Genomic DNA, 17301 nt, shown 5'->3' with positions numbered 1-17301 from the left:
GATGTAATTTACATAAACAGAAGCTCTTTTTGAGAGTGAAAGTTTGAGACCAAAAAGGTTCAGAACAGCTGCCTTGCCGCTCACTATACGCTCAAAGGACCTAAAAAGTCTGGGTCCTCATTAGAAACACAGAACCTCAGGCCACACCTGAGACTTACCACATCATAATCTGCATTTCTGCTTGATCCCCAGATGATTTATGCACATTACAGTTTGAGAGGCACATCTCTAGGTAATTTGAGTATCGATAGTATTCTAATATTTATAGAAGGTTTTATTTAATTGTATCAAGTAATGATTTAGATCAAGAGTGGGCAAACTACAGGCTGAGGGCCAAAGGTGGCAACCTGTTTTTGTAATTAGTTTTATTAGAAAACAGAGCCCTTCCTTTGTCTTCTGTGGCTGCTTCTTTACACACAAGGGAAGAATTGAGTACTTGCTGCTGGTATTATATGGCTCACAAAGCCTAAAGTACTCTGTCCCTTTGCAGAAAATTTTGCCCTGATTTAAAGCTATAAAAATAAATTTTTAAATAAAAAACTGTAGATGTAAAATGATAGTATCTTCAAAATATTTTATATGCATAACTTAAGATTTAACTGAGATTTGCTGAACAGCTGCCAGGCATTGTGCTCTGCACCTTCACATTTACCATCTTAGTAAAATGTATTTAGTTATTCGGATTGTGCTGTAAATTTCACCATTTTATATTGATATTTAAAATTCTGACTATGATAATCTGATGCAGGTTGTTTTGAATGTCAGATTCTCTTTCAGTGTAGCTACAAAGTTTATTCATTTTTTTCTTTTTTTTGCTTTATAAAGTTTTCTATTACATACCACCTATTATGCAGCTTTGTATTCTTCCATTTATTTATTAATTATGAATTTATGAGAGTCTTTGAAAAGTCAGGTCCGCATTCATAATGGTGAATTATGAAAGGTCTTGTTTCACTTCTTTGGAAATACAAAGCAGCTCTATTGTGTTTAAAAGCCAAGCCTTGAGAGCCACCTTGTGGATTTCTGGTTATTTTATACCTCTCAGTTCTGAGAGTTATTGCTATTCTAAATCATGAAGGTTTATTGTTTCATTGTTATGATAATAATATTCAATATTTATCAACGTTTACTTGGGCCAGGCATTGTTTTCATTGCTTTCTATAACTCATTCAATGTTCACAACAACCTATGATGTAAGTTTGTACTATTATTATCTCTTGATATGGCATTTGTGTATAAGTAATTCAAATATAGCATGAAATACTCTAAAGCATATAGAAATAATTTATGTAGAGGCATTTTCAAATGATATTTATTTAAGACCATGTCACCAAACGTATAATGACAGATCACTATGCTGAAAAAAACGTGGAGATTTAAAAGTCCCTAGTCATTTTATTATACCTTTCTTTTTTTGATACTTTCATTATACTTGATTTTTATCCTGACCCACCTGTTATTATTGTTTTTTTTAACAAGAATGGATTCCACAGACATTATTAATAAGTACATTATTTCAAGGAACGCTGTCCTATTCACCATTATACTCTTTAGTATAGCATTTGGCTGATAGTAGGTACCCCAAAATTACTTTTTTTTTTTTTTTTGCCTTTGTTTCTTGGAGGCAGACATTATTAAGATATGTTCTTACTTTAGTTTTCTCATTTGATCTCTACCACTATTCTGCCCTTTAAAGATTCTTATCCCCATTTTACAGATAAGGAAACTGAGAAAAGAGAATAATTTTCCCAGAGACTCCCATGTAATAAGTGGAGCTATGATTTGAACCAGACTGACTCCAAAGTCTACCCTTTTCACTACAGTGCATCCTGTTTGTTCAAAAGCAAACAACAGGGCTTCCCTGGTGGCGCAGTGGTTGAGAGTCCACCTGCCAATGCAGGGGACACGGGTTCATGCCCCGGTCCGGGAAGATCCCACTTGCCGCGGAGCGGCTGGGCCCGTGAGCCATGGCCGCTGAGCCTGCGCTTCCAGAGCCTGTGCTCCGCAACGGGAGAGACCAGGGCAGTGAGAGGCCCTCGTACCGCAAAAAAAAAAAAAAAAAAAAAAAAATAAGCAAACAACATATCCAACCTGTGACTTTCTAAAGCCTTTAGAGCTTTGAATCTTTTTTTTTCCTTTAATAAAATGGAAGAACGTTTCTTCAGCTCAGCTATATCCCTCATTTCTCCGAAAGAGAGATTCAAAACAGTTGGCCCCTCCACAGTGAAAATTATTTATAACAAAAGATAAGGTAATCTTTCTGGATGTTTTCTCGAAGCTCCAGAATTTTAGATTATTCTTCTAAATCTAAAGTTGAATGTTTGTTCCTATTACTTGAAGTGCCTTTTAAACTTGAATGGTATTAACTTACTAGCAATTCTAAGGATGCTATTACGATGATGGCAGGAGATATTTCTTCTGACGTTTTTGAAAAGTAGGAAATTAAGTACTCAGAACATTAAAATAAAATTAGAAGGTAAGTTTGCTATGGTAGTACATAGAAATTTAGCCTCCTGACTCCTGTTAATGGAAATACAACTAAATCCCTACCGTGCCACGGTGATCCTTTATCCCTAAGTGTTTAAAGTAACCGTCTCAATTCCTGACTCAGCAAGTATGTTTTTAAAAAGCATTTCTTCACAGTTTTATTCAACACACTGTAACTTTATTTGTATAAATAATAAATGAAACTCCATTAAGGATTCTTTTTGTCTGTGTGTGTGGGGCGGGGGTAGGGGAGGGCAGTGTGCATACATAATGAGGCTGTGTCTGTGTCTTAGCCACAGCTGAAGATGAGTCATTTCTTTCCAGTAAGTAGCAGTTATACTTCATGACCCCTCATACCATTCCTATCTTTGATATCAAATTTACTCCCAGCTGGAAAAGCAACTATATTTCCAAATTGTCCACTGAAACAGGAAAATAGGGAAAAGAAAGTGAAATACCCCAAGGGTAGATTAAGCTACAGAGGTAGAGCTTGCAGTTCTCCCTGGGGAAGGGAGTGTCTGAGGAATTACAAACGGGGCCCAAAGTAAGAGGACACATTAGTGAAAAGCTCTGGCTGTGACTTCACCTCTAGAAGCCCTGTGGCCTTAAACACCTAAACATTTCTTAAAGGTACTTTTTCTTCTATCAAATGGAGTAATAATGGGGTAAATAACACCTATTCTAGTAGTTTACTATGAGAAACGAAATGATATATGAAATTATTTTGGAAACTAGCTGAAGAATGATAAAACATTGCATATCATATTCTGGAAATCCCCTTCTAGAAGTTTACTTTGCATATTACTTTTTGCCTTCTCCCACAAAGAAACTCTTAAGAAACCACTGTTTTCTGTAAGATAGAACATACCTTAGGGAACAGTAGCAGCTTGCATTTATACATAGAAATATATCATTAGGGATACAGACATTTTCATTATTAAGCCACTATTTGTTTGTTTGTTTAAGATTTATTTATTATTTATTTATTTTATTTTTGGCTACATCGGGTCTTAGTTGCGCCACGCAAGATCTTCGTTGAGGCATGCGGGATCTTTCGTTGTGGCATGCGGGCTTCTCTCTAGTTGTGGCAGGCAGGCTCCAGGGCAGGTGGGCTCTGTAGTTGTGGCACCCGTGTTCCAGAGCGCATGGGCTCTGTAGTTTGCGGCACACGGGCTCTAGTTGAGACACACGAGCTCAGTAGTTATGGCGTGTGGGCTTAGTTGCCCTGTGGCATGTGGGATCTTAGTTCCCCAACCAGGGATCGAACCTGCGTTCCCTGCATTGGAAGGCGGATTCTTTACCACCAGACCACCAGGGAAGTCCCCATTGTTTTTAATTATAATTTTAACTTTAAGTTGAATGAATTATTCCAGTTAGAATCTTCAGATTCTGTTTCATTCTCCATCTCAGTCAAATAAATTATTTCCTTTAGGGACAAAACTTTTAACAGGCTTTAGATATTCTAGTACTAGGATGGATATTCCCACCCACCCTGTACAGTATTTCTCTGATTAATAGGCACTGATGTTGTTCGATTTCTTACATATATTAGTGATATTAAAAGTTTTCCTTATAGGTAGATACAGTCTATCATGCAGCAAGCCTCATGAATGTAGTGATTAGGAATATCTGTTAAACAAATCAGAACACTAGGAAAAATCGAGTAATAATATGTACCCTCAAGCTACCTTAAAGTATCATTTTATGACTTTTTATTATTATCTAGATCTACCAACCATCGCCTGCTTTCATAGGTTATCTTTAGCCTTTGCCTAAATTATAGGAATTTGGCTTTGATGTAAGTAATCTGATACTTAATATTGATAGCTTTAATTATTTCTGGTTTAGCAGCTTTCCAGTGTCAGTATAACCAAATAAAATTAGAATTTCCTCTTCCTGCAATAGATGATATCTGTTAGCTAAAGAGAGTAGCAAGTACCTAAGAGCCGCCTTTCTCTTGTTTTTTTACTTTAGATAAATGTAAACTGTTGTCTCAGAGTTTATTCTTTCCTCAGGCATGTCAACCTCCTTTCCTTTAGGAGGCTAATATATTAATTCTACTGTCTGTTTGTAACCACATAGAAAGAATGTTATAAGTATATTAATTTTTTTAAGTAAAATGAAAGAAAATTAATAAAACATAGATTTGAGTGTTTAATTGGATTTTTTCATTTTCAAAGGGAAAGAGGCTCTTTAGAATAAAGATTTTGAACCCAGGCAAACCTTGAAGGCCTATGTGTATTGTAGCAAATGGTAGGATTTCCTCATTTTTTTATGGATGGCTGAATAATAATCCACTGTGTGTGTGTGTGTGTGTGTGGGTGTGTGTATGTGTTTGTATCACAAATTTGTTATTCATTCATTCATTGCTGGATACTTAGGTCGTTTCCATGTCTTGGCTATTGTAAATAATGCTGCTATGAACATCGGGGTTTAGATATCTTTCCAACTGTTTTTGTTTCCTTTGGATATCTTCCCAGAAGTGGAATTGCTGGATCATATGGTAGTTCTATTTTTAATTTTTTGATGAACCTCCATACTGTTTTTCATAGTGACTGCGCCAATTTACATTCCCACCAACAGTGAGTTCACAAGAGTTCCCTTTTCTCCACATCTTCACTGGCATTTGTTATCTCTTCTCTTTTTGGTGATAGCCATTCTGACCTTCTGACGAGTGTGAGATGATATGTCATTGTGCTTTTAATTTGCATTTCCCCAAAGACTGACTAGTGTTATTGAGCTTCTTTTTATGTGCCTGTTGGCCATGGCCATCTTCTTTGGAAAAATGTCTCTTTAGGCCCTTTGCCCATTTTTAATTAGATTATTTGGTTATTTGCTCTTGAGTTTAATGAGTTCTTTATATACTTTGGTTATTAACCCCTTATCAGATGTATGGTTTGCAAATATTTTTTTCCCATTCTATAGGCTGTCTTTTTACTTTTGTCAGTTTCTTTTGCTGGGTGAAAGCTTTTTAGTTTGATGTAGTCCCACTTGTTTATTTTTTATTTTGTTGCTTGTGCTTTAGGTGTGATTTTCAAAAACTTATTACCATGACCCATGTCAAGGAGCTTCTTTAGTGAGACCCTTTTTAAGAAACACAGAAAGTAGCATTGGAATTTTATCTTTATTTAAGTAGCCTTGATTGCAGCAATTTTTGTTCCTGTGCTTTAAGATGTATTTTAGAAACATACAATAAATTTCTTAAAACAAGTTTATACATCTTGTTAAAAAACCTTGCTGTTTTGGAAAAGTGTGTATGTTAGAATATTGTTGCTCTCTCATTTGAAAATACTTTAGTAGGAAAACCATTTTAAAAACATAGATTTTATATGTAAAGATTTCTAATCCCTAGTGGTACAGAGATTTGTATTGATAAAATTTAAAGATCAAAATCACACTTCACAGTGATCTTTTTTTAATTTTTTATTTCAGCATTTATTTTAAAATGGCGAAATGGGTATGAAGAATACAATTTTAGATGAGATTTCTCTTCTACTGATTAGGGTGCTCTCTCTAGAATGCTAACTTGTGTCTGTATAATTGGGTTGTAGTTAATACCAGGGTAGCTCACATGGGAACCAAGACCATCTTTCAAGGATTATAACATGGAACAGGGGACACAGTACTTCTTTCTCCCCAGTTAAAGTACATAATTCGCACAGCTAGAATGACATATGGAAATTGGTTATGGGACTTAGGCTAGTCTGTGTCATTGTGAATTGACTATATACACATGAACCTCAAACTGTTTTTAGTGGTAGTCACTCGGTGAATACTTACTGAGTGTAAGCTAACTACCAGTCACTATGGTAGATCAATAGGTATCAAGATAGATAAACTCTGCTGTCAGCCTGTTTAAAGTGGATTGAGAAAATTGTGTTGTATCAGTCAGGATTCATTAAAGGAAACAAACCATTGTTCTGTATTTTAAATAGAAAATAATTTTGTGAAAAGAGGTTAGGTAATTCCTAGAATGTTGATAAGGTTGGAGTTGTAGAAGTCAGGCAACTACCACTGGAACTGTTGAGTAAACTCAAGAACCAGCAGCCATACCATGGTGATGATCCAGCATGTAGAAGCTACACCTGCTACTAGATACCTTTCATCATTCATGAACATGCTGGAAAACCAAATTTTGAATATATAGTACATCCATTATAACTTTTAAGCCTCATTTCTCCAAGATTTTGCTTGCCAGCAAAATAAAACAGCAGAAAATGGTTTCCTCTTCACTTCCATTGCCTAGATCTTGCATGAGTGCATTTAATAAGCAGAATGGATTTTTGTATCCAGTACCCTGACTACAAGAGATCTGGGAAGTACAGATTTTACCTTCTGGCTCATGCAATACAAGAAGGCCTCATTGAAGGAGGTGGACTTGCATGCTGATTAACATTCTTTGCGTTAATTGGGAATGGAAATATATTTTGGAAGAAAAAAAGTAGCTGCCCATTTATTTTTATGGAGCTTATGTTCTGGCTGAACAGAAAGATTAACAACTAATTAAATAATTGATTTTAATTACGTTGTATTAAATAATAAAGAGGGATTAAGTGCTAAAAGAAAGCAAAATTGGGAGGACGCTTAGCTAACACAGTGACATTTAAGGTGAGATATGTACACAAAGCAAAGGACAGCAGAAGAATGTTCTAGGAAAAGCCTCTGACACCAGAAAAGCAATAGCACATTGAAGGATGTGGATAAAATCAGAGTGACTAAGAAACGCAGAAAATGATGGGGAGTGGTAGATGCCATGCTTATAGCATAAGTCTAATGTTGTAGGCAAGGACCAGATTGTGAGGGCCCTGTTTATCATGTTACAAATTAGGTATTTTATCTTAAAAGAAATGGGTTATGATTAGAGAAGTTTGAGGAAGGGAGTGGCATGTCATTAGCTATATTCCCCTCAACTAATAATATAAAAATAAAATGACAATTTGAGCACACAAAACAAGTAATTTTCCTAACAGAGTTGTGCTTTTAAGAAAGATCACTACACACAGGCAGGGCAGGAGAGAATGGGAATACCAGTTAGAGATGTGGATTCATTGGGGCATATTTAGGAAATAGAATTGATTGACTTGGTAGTTAATGGGGTATGAAGGGTTGAGGAAGAGAGATCTGGAAGTTTTCTGGCTTCTAAAAGATGTCTGGCTTAATATTGTTGAGTAGTTAGTTGGGTCATTTATGAGGAAAAAGTAGTAGAGAAGGATTACTTTGGAGGGAAGGGTACAGATCATGAATTCCATTTGGACGTGCTGAAATGAGGTGCCTGGGATACTTAGAGATGTAGAGTAAGCATCTGGATGGATATGTAAGTCTAATGTCTCAGAAGCTCAGTCTGTTTTGGAGTGGGAAAACCATAGGAGTGGATATGAGTGGTAAAAGAGCCTAAGACCAAGTCTTGAGGAATTCTGCTATTTAATGATTAGAGGAGAATGAGCCAGCAGAGGAGCCTCCAAGCACTGGAGTATACCCCGGAGTAAATGTCATAGAGGCCAAGGAAAAGAGCGTTTCAAAGAGAAGAAAGAGATCATCTATACTGACTGCTGCAGTGAGTGGTCAAGTAATGTGAGGGCTGCAAAATACACTGTACTTAGCCACGTGGAGGATATTGGTGACCTTATTCAGGGCCTTTTCACTCCCAGAGTGGAGAGCAAAAACTAGATTAAGGTGGCTGATGAATGTAGATTAAAGTGTAAACATCAATTTTGAGAACTTAATTTATATACAAAAGGAAAATGGATAGTATCTAGAAAATATGAAATAGTACTCAGAAAGGTAGACACACTATTTTTCTTTTCAAGGTGGAAGTGATATGCTTATATTCTGTGGAAGCTATTCAAGAGAGAGTGAAAAAGGATTGAAATTGATTGATTATTCATATAGGAAAGGAAAGAGACCACAGATAACCTATAAGAGTCCTGAGAATTTTCAAGAGGCATGGGATCCAAAGAAGAAGTAGAGATTTTCCTTAGATAGGAGTTAGGGCACTACTGTTAAAACAGAAGAGAAAATTAGAAAGATGGGTTCTGATGCAAATAGGTTTTAGGTGTATGGCAGGAAGATAAGGGAGCTTCCTGTGACGTATTGTATTTTCCTTGGGAAGTAGTTATTAAGGTCATTCTCTAAGAGTCAAGGATAACAAGGTGGTGAGAAGTTTGTGGAGAGCCAGTCAGTGCATAATGTAGACATTGTGAGACATGCGACAACAAACTGACCATAGAGACATCACAGAATTGCTATCCAATGTTAAGGGCTTGTTGAGATTGTGATCATGGATTTAGACTGGTCTCTAGTTGCCCTTGTATGTAATTTTTCTTAAGCATTAGCTACCTTGGGTCATCTGAGTTTGACATTCTACCAGTCTTACATGGCAAAAGGGCAGACGAGTTTAAGAAATGGGAAGGAATGTGATTAAAATCTTGGACTGTGTTATCTGCACTGGAGAAAGAACCAGAATAAAGACTGGGGCAGGGATGGAGAGGGCGTGCTGCTGATGAATATTAAGAAAGTAGAGGAACTGTGATCTGGAAGTATCATTAACGATAAAGAAGGAGCTTAGAAAAAATTAGTTGGGCATGCTTGACATATAGGAATCTTTGGTCAGAAATTGACGTGTTTGCACTAGCGATTTTGGTTTTGGAAGTAGTACAGTTGTGGGTTGATGACAGGCCTAGAATACAATCGTTGGTATGGCTAAGATGGGACAGAGGAGATGTCAGTGGAAATGAGGGTGTCAAGGAATTGAAGAGCGAGGGTTTTAGATGTCCACATGGAAAATACTGTCACCGAGGATCATGATAGGAAATGGGATAGACAGAAAGACTAGGAGCCATAAGTATGGAGTCTTCATTGGATAAGGTAGGGTAACAGGTGACATAGCAGATACACTGAACCTTAAAGGAACAGAGGTTTTTGTAAAAAGTTAGTACAGGCTGACCTGGAAATGGTGAGAGGGAAGAGAGAGATCATCCCCCACCATTTGAAAGATATGCATGGAAAACAAGAGTCCATGGAAAAGAGTCAAGTTTCAGTTAAGGCAGGGTGGGAGATGAGGTTGATATAGTTTGCTTATTACTGAGTGGCAATTCCAGAGAATAGAGTGAAGAATTTCATACCCTAAGGTGGAGAAATAATAGAGGAAGTAGGAAACCGACTCAAGAGTGAAGAAATACCAAGTATTATGGGAACAATAGTATAATAGGGCATTGGCTCCCCATTACCAGTTTCCATGCCAGCTGTCAGAATCAGAGTATCTGGAACTAAGACCCTAAAATTTTAACATGATCCTCAGAAGTTCTGATCATAGCTAGATTTTGTTGATCGTGTGAACAGATGGCTAATAGGCCTTATCCTGAGAACAGGGTGGGAGGTATGATGTGTTTCCTTCTGAAAGACTCGTGGAAGACAGAGCATTGCCGTTCTTGGTTCTCTTGGTGTGGACGCCAGAGGAGCGATTTCAGATGTCTCAGTGATAAGGGTTTAAAGTGGAGTAAGAGCTTTGAAAGAGAGAAAGAGAAAGGATGGGGAAAGATGATACTCCTTAGATCTCTTAACTCCCTTGTCAAAAGGTAAGCCAGGTATTGGTTTATGCTCCTAACAATGTAAGCAGGCCCACTGATTAACTTTATAACTTTATTGAATGATAAAAATTGCACATACCAAAGATGAGGACTCTATAATATTTTTTCTGATATTGATAAGGCATACTCACTAGTAATTGTGAAAAAAGAATGGTATCGTTTGGGAGAAACTATTTGCCTCCTTCTGGTTAAATTTTAGTTTTTGTAATGACTGTTAAGTTATTTCTTCCTAATGGATTTGAAATAATCCACATTAAAGCGGACCTTATCAAGATAAATTACCTCAGAAGGCTTACAAAGGTCACTAAATTATTTATGCCATTTCTTATTGTTCGTTCATGCAGGGTTTGTAACTGAGCTGAAGGTCTTGTGTTACTTCTGTATATTTTTTTGTCTTATGGAGGAAAAGAAACTAATTTGTTTCCTTTTAATATCTTCAGTTACTTGCTGTCAGTCTTCGTTCTTTAATCATGTATTTGTGTTAGTTTGGAAGTCAACTTTGGCAAGTGGTTACATTTTATTTTAACCTTATTCATTTTAAAAAGTACTCATACTGATTTTCTGTGTCATAGGTAGGAAAAAGATATGTAAAGTCATGGAAGGAAGCTTGGGGCATGCTTTCACTAGCGGAAAAAAATTTAGTATCCTCTGTGTGCTAATGGATTCTTAGCAGTTTTCGATTCTATTCTAATTTTACTGACAATAAAGCCATGTATGGGAAGTTCACTTGTGACAAGTGGAAATATAAAGACTGAGGAAAACAAGTTTACACAATTCTTCTGCTACACACCTGACTCCCTTTACCTTTCACAGCTGGTGTTCTTTTGTGCTGAATTTCCATGTATAGAGATACCTTATCCAGTGAGTATAGTATTGGATCTCAAATGGCTTTCTCGGAGAATCCGATGCTCTGTTCAGACAGTGTGAACAGGGTGAATTATACCCCTCCAGTCCTGCAGAGGCTAGCAAAGCCCAGACTCCAGGTATAGCTCACGCTGAAAAAACAGGTGGAAAACAACTACTGTTCTGATACTTGAGGAAGCAGCAGGCATCTTATAATAAGTTTAGCTCCGTAACTCATGGTCTTAACCATCTTTCTCCATTGATTTCTCCAAATAAAACTCCTATTAAAAACCTTCTTCCATTTATGTTTCTTTCAAGGGAAGGTTTTGTACAAACTGCCATTGTGTGTGTCTGCATGTGAGTTTCAGTATGAAAAAATTGGATCGTGTTAGGCACACTTTTATGTCTCATACTTTTTTCACTTAGTAATACATCTTGGAAATCTTTCCAGATCAACACTGAAAGATCTGATTCATTCTTTTAACAACTGCGTAGTGTGCCCCAGTGTGGACATTATCTTAATTCATTTACCCAGTCTGTCTCGATGGATACTTTTGTTGTTTCTAATTATGTTGTATTGTCAACAGTGCTGCAGTAAGCATCCTTGCTCACACTCTTGGCAGTTGCAGTGATGTCCACTGGGAAAATTCCTGGCAGTGGAATTTATTTATCAACACGGTACATGCATTTAAAATTTTGGTGAATGAGTGGTCCTGAATTGCCCACTGAAGAGATTGTTCCAACTTACATTTCCTGGAACAGTAACTTCCTCCCGCCTAACTTTGCCAGCACTGAACAGCGTTAGAGTTTTTGAGATTATGACAGATTAATAGGCAAAAAATGGTACTTCATTATTATTTTGACTGGCATTTCTTTATGAGTGAAGCTGAGCATTTTTCATATTTGCCATTTGAATTTCTTTTTCTATAAATTGCATGTACTGTTCTATGTGTTACAAACATTTTTCCTACTTAATCTTTGATTTTTATTTTTATTAATTTATGAATATTTTTACCATAATGAGATTTTTTTCAGGTTATTTACAGTATTTGGGCTTTGTCTTACTTATAAAGATCACACTCACTTCATCATGATTTCCTCCAGGCCTTTTTTTTTTTTTTTTGCGGTACGCGGGCCTCTCACTGTTGTGGCCTCTCCCGTTGCGGAGCACAGGCCCCAGACGCACAGGCTTAGCGGCCATGGCTCACGGGCCCAACTGCTCTGCGGCATGTGGGATCTTCCTGGACCGGGGCACGAACCCGTGTCCCCTGCATCGGCAGACAGACTCTCAACCACTGCGCCACCAGGGAAGCCCTACAGGTTTACTTCATTTTAAGGATGAACTTCAGTATCACTTCCAAGAAATAACGTTTATCTTTTAGTTGAGTTAGTGCATTGATTTACAGATTAAGTTAGTGAGAATTGGTATTTTCACCAAACCAAGTTTTCCCATCTCAAAAGCAAAGCATATCATTTCATTTCTTGAATGTCCTTCAGTAGTATAATAATGCTTTCTTCATGTAGGTGCTACCTATTTCTTGTTTTTTCTGTTTTTGACGGCTTTTATAAATGTGCTATTTTCTTCCCTTTTATTTTCTAACAAGTTATTGTTTATATACAGAAAGACTTTTTAAAAATATTGATTTTGGGGGACTGTCACCTTTCTGAATTCAATCATTATTTTAGTTAGTAGTTTTTAATTAATCCTCAGTTTTCTAAATAAATGTTTATTTCATCTGTAACTAATAATTGCTTTGACCTCTTCTGTTCCAGTATTTCCACTTTTTATTATTTTCTCATGTCTAGTTCCATTGTCTAGGACATTGGTAAGCTGATTGTAAACATCTTTGCCTTGTTCCTAACTTAAATTGATATATGCCTAATGTTTTATGATTCAGTGTGGTTTGAAATCGATGTTTCATTGCCTCTGCTTATCAAGATTGAATGTGGTCTTTTGTGAGATTTCAGTGCCTGGAGATGATCATACGTTTTTTCTCCTTTGACTTATTAATAAATATGTTAATATATTTATAGGTATAGTGCCCTTGCATTCTGGGGTTTAATTTACTTAGTTGTGGTATATTGTTTTAATGCACTGGTGAATTCTGTTTTCTAAAACTCTTTACTATTTGGATTAATATTCTTAAGAGAGATTTCTCTATTGTATTCTGTTTTCTGCTGCTTTATCAGGTTTTAATATCAGTGCTATTACACTGCCTCTGTAAGATTAATTTTTAGACTTCTATTTCTGTGCTCTAGGGCCTCTTAGTAACACTAGAATTAATTTGTCTTTAAAAAGTATGAAAGCCTAGATGTTAGATAGCCTTTACATTTTCTTCCATTGCTTTTATTATAATTTTCTATCACTTTTAATATGAATGTTAGTAACATTTTCCTAGAAAATCATCTGTTCCAAACATTTTTAATGGTGGAATATATTGAATTTTTCAGAATACTCTTCTGATTCTTTAAAATTGTGATGTATTTCTGAACACTTCTTTTTCACATTACTAATTTTGTGTCTTTGTGCTTGTGCTATTGTGCTCGTTTTCCACTATGTGTCTCCCTTTACTTAAAGGCTAGACAGTAAATATTTTAAGCCTGCAAACATATGGTGTCTGTCACACTCCTCAACTCCCCTATTGTAGCTCAAAATCAGCCATAGACAATATGTAAACAAACTGATATGGCTGTGTTTCAATAAAACTTTATTTACAAAACAGGCAGTTGGCACATAATTTGCCAACTCCTGCTGCCCAGTAATAGACATTGTCTATTTTTATTTTTTTCTTTTAAAATTAGAGTTTTTATGTTTACTTATCAATTTCACATCTTAAAAATCAGATTTTATTTTAACTTTATTAGGGCATTTCTCCTTTTTTCCTTGGCTTTGTTATATATTTTGTTTTTATAGATTTCTGAATTAGATGCTTGATTTACTTATTTATTATATTCTTATTTAGTTATATAAATATTTCAGGTATGATGTTTTCTGAGAGCACAACTTTACTCCATCCTATAAGTTAGGGATGGGGAACAGATCAGGGGGTGCCAGGAGTTGTAAGTGGGGAGGGTTTAACTATAAAGGAATAACAAGAGAATTTAAGGGGGGTAAAGGAACAGTTTTGTATCCTGATTATTATGGTGGTTACACAATTTGAACATGTGCCAAAATTCGTAGGACTGTACACCAAAGTGGAAAGAGAATTTTACTGTATGATAATTTTTTAAATAAGATTTTAAAACATACTCATCCCTGGGCCTCCTCCCCAGGATTTCTTGTTTATTTGTCCTGTGAACTAGGCTAGATCACAAATGGCAGATTCAGATTCAAAGACAGTTGAGAATGAACATCCCAGTCTTATTTTAAGATTGTTGTCACTTCATGTCTCTAATGAATCAATAAAAAAGCAATGCACATAAAGCAATTATACTCCAATAAAGATGTAAAAAAAAAGTATTAAATATGCTTCATAATTAAGAAAAAGCAATGCACAGATTGTGAGCAGGAATAGAGACAAAGGCGAAGTGACTCCTGGCACTTCTTGGTTGCTTACAGAGTACAAGCTGGTTGAGCCCACCTGATCAGATTTGGAGGTGATGTGTCAGCACCCCATGATCTACCTGCTACATTATAAGAATATTTTTCACCGCAGTTACATATTTCCTGCGTTCAGCTTCTTACTATGTCACTGGTGTCACAAGCCAAGTCTTACCTCAACTGGATGTTGACTGAGAATCTGCATTTATAACAAGCACATCAGGATATTCCAGCGCAGGGGTTCACAGACAGCAGATTCACCGAAAACAAAGAGCCATCCAGCAGTATGATTTTTTTTCCGTCTGTCTCCAAGCAGTATTTTTTAGTTTCCTCTGTTAGCTCTGAATGTTCACTCATGAATATTAGCGAAGAAATGAAGTAGGTGAAGTGTTTTTCCTTCTTCTACTTTGACCCCACTAGGGAGCTCTGTTACATACTAGCAAATACTCCATAACGTGGAGCCTGTATTTGTGAGACCGACAATAACACACGTTTGAAAAGATGGAAGTTAAGGCAATGTGATCCAAATGTAGTTAATAATAAAGTATATTTATACAATTATTTCTAAGAGGCTGACCACACGGCACAAAAATGAAATAATACCCTTCCCTTGAAACTTAATGAAGATAACTTTTTTGTGTATATGTGTATTTTGCTTGGGACTCAACAAGGCTCAAAATTCTAAGTTGTTATTTACTTGGCTGGCCACTAGATGGTGGGGTTTGTTAATGTTTTCCCTTCCATTTTATATCTGTAGCAGATTTCATGGAGTGCAGTTTTCTTAGATCATTTTCTTAGTTAATTATTATTAATTTAGAAATTTAAAATTTTAAGTGACCTTAGAGATAATCAGTGTGACTGTACTAGAACCCCATTCCCTGCCAGTGTAGTGTCCCTTATGTGAAAACTGTGGAAAACGCTGTTTCAAAAGAAGCTATCAAGATGTTGATCGTGAAATTTTCAGAGCAGTAGCAAATAAGCACAGGATGTGATGCCCAAACAGAAGCTTTGACTATATGAACACTTTTGTTAATCCATAGTCTTTAATTTTGCAGAAAAAAATTTCCCCGTTGTACAGTGAGTCGTCAGTGAATTTTGTAAGATCTGCTGTGGCACTCATACAGATTGCAGATAAGTGGACCATATCCCACATCTGAGGTCAGACCAGGCCAAAGAACAGACCTCAGAAGCGAAGTTAGTATATTCAGGGCAGATGTAAAGTTGAGGAGCTAAGACAGGTGGCCGGTGCCCTCCTGTTAGAGATCAGCAGGAACACAGGTGTTGGGGAAGCACAGTTGGGTTTATTGGCTCTTACTATGAGAAGGAGCGCATGTCCCGTGGAACCAGGGGCATCTCAGTAAGAGGGAAAGGCTTCCAAGGCAATGGGTCTGGAACAGAAAGTGTACAGACCCTGAGGCAGGTGTGGATTTGTCAAAAAAAAAAAGGGTTGGGGGGCACTTAGAGAAAAAGCCAGCTCTTGTGTCTGGCCTGAGTAAGTAAGTGAGGTTCAGGAATGGGAATGATTTCTGTAGGTCTTGCATCCTAAGGACTCTGGCCTTTACTCTGAGTGAGTTGGAAGCCACTGAGATTTATGCTTATTTTTAATAGAGTTTTCTTGAAAGGATAGGAAGCAGGTAATACTGATTGATTGCAAGAAGAGGACACCTGAGTGAAAGAGACACTTGCTTTTACCTTCTTTCCTTTTGGATTTTGTGCCATGTTCAGGGTTACCTATTTTTTAAGATAGAAGAAATAAAATTTTTAATGATTTTGTATAAAACATTATGTACTAAGACTTAGTAAGACCTTAAGATACTTAAAAATAATTCTGTGCTCTCTTTGATAAACTCATTCAAGAGACGATAAATAACAATTGCTTTTAAATGCTAAATAACACTTTTATGTTTTGTTGATATCTACTCTAGGTGCAAAAGTCAAGAAATAAACAAGTTCGAGAATTATTTCCAGATGGTTTTAGTATTCATCATGCAGGAATGCTTCGGCAGGACAGAAATTTGGTTGAAAGCTTGTTTTTTAATGGGCATATCAAAGTCCTGGTCTGTACAGCTACATTAGCCTGGGGTGTCAATCTTCCTGCTCATGCTGTTATTATTAAGGTGAGAACTTACCTTCCTTTGCGCATGGATTTGTGGTATCTTAAAACAAACCTGTGGATTGATTTATTTGAAAATATTGATTTGGCTGCTTCAGTGACTTTGAATGTTATTTATATAAGGTCAGAACTATATTCTCCAAAAGAATCTAGTTTATATTGTGAAAATTTAACGCTATCACAGATGATGAAAGGATTAGTTAAAGTACACTTTTGAGATCTTGCCATATTTGCCTAATTTCAGTATGCAGCTCATCAGGATTATATTTGTGTGTGTTTATGTAAATTTTTATTAACTTTTCCTCATCTAGGGAACACAAATATATGCTGCAAAAAGAGGCTCCTTTGTTGACCTTGGAATTTTAGATGTCATGCAGATATTTGGTCGAGCTGGAAGACCACAATTTGACAAATTTGGGGAAGGAATCATCATAACAACCCATGATAAACTCAGCCATTACCTCTCTTTGCTCACTCAACAAAACCCAATTGAGAGTCAGTTTCTGGAAAGCCTTGCAGATAACCTAAATGCAGAGGTAAGATCTAATGAGTTAAAGGTTGGAATAGAATCATCAGCTTCAAGAATGACCAAGAAAAATAAAGTTTGAGTTGATTGCTATTTCATGATACTTAATAATAGATTTTATTTCATATGCAGTCATAAGACACAAGAGGTGGAATGGCAATATTATTGATGAGTTCAGAGCAATGTAGAATGCAAGTGATTAACT

At 36.4% G+C, this 17301-nt stretch overlaps 1 protein-coding gene across 6 annotated transcripts in view; it reads left to right on the top strand.

Annotated features, from left to right (window-relative positions):
• ASCC3 (activating signal cointegrator 1 complex subunit 3) overlaps positions 1 to 17301 on the top strand; it is a 337033-nt gene that overhangs the window by 177292 nt on the left and 142440 nt on the right. For all 6 annotated transcript variants that reach the window (XM_029223639.1, XM_029223640.1, XM_029223641.1 and 3 more), the window contains 2 exons: positions 16383 to 16574; positions 16882 to 17106. In XM_029223639.1, the coding sequence (XP_029079472.1) occupies positions 16383 to 16574; positions 16882 to 17106 (417 nt within the window). The remainder of the gene's footprint in view (positions 1 to 16382; positions 16575 to 16881; positions 17107 to 17301) is intronic.

The sequence above is a fragment of the Monodon monoceros genome, unplaced genomic scaffold, assembly GCF_005190385.1.
Source record: "Monodon monoceros isolate NGI ecotype Baffin Bay Population unplaced genomic scaffold, NGI_Narwhal_1 Super_Scaffold_15, whole genome shotgun sequence".
Classification (NCBI taxonomy): Eukaryota; Metazoa; Chordata; class Mammalia; order Artiodactyla; family Monodontidae; genus Monodon; species Monodon monoceros.
This window is presented reverse-complemented; position numbering and strand designations above follow the sequence as displayed.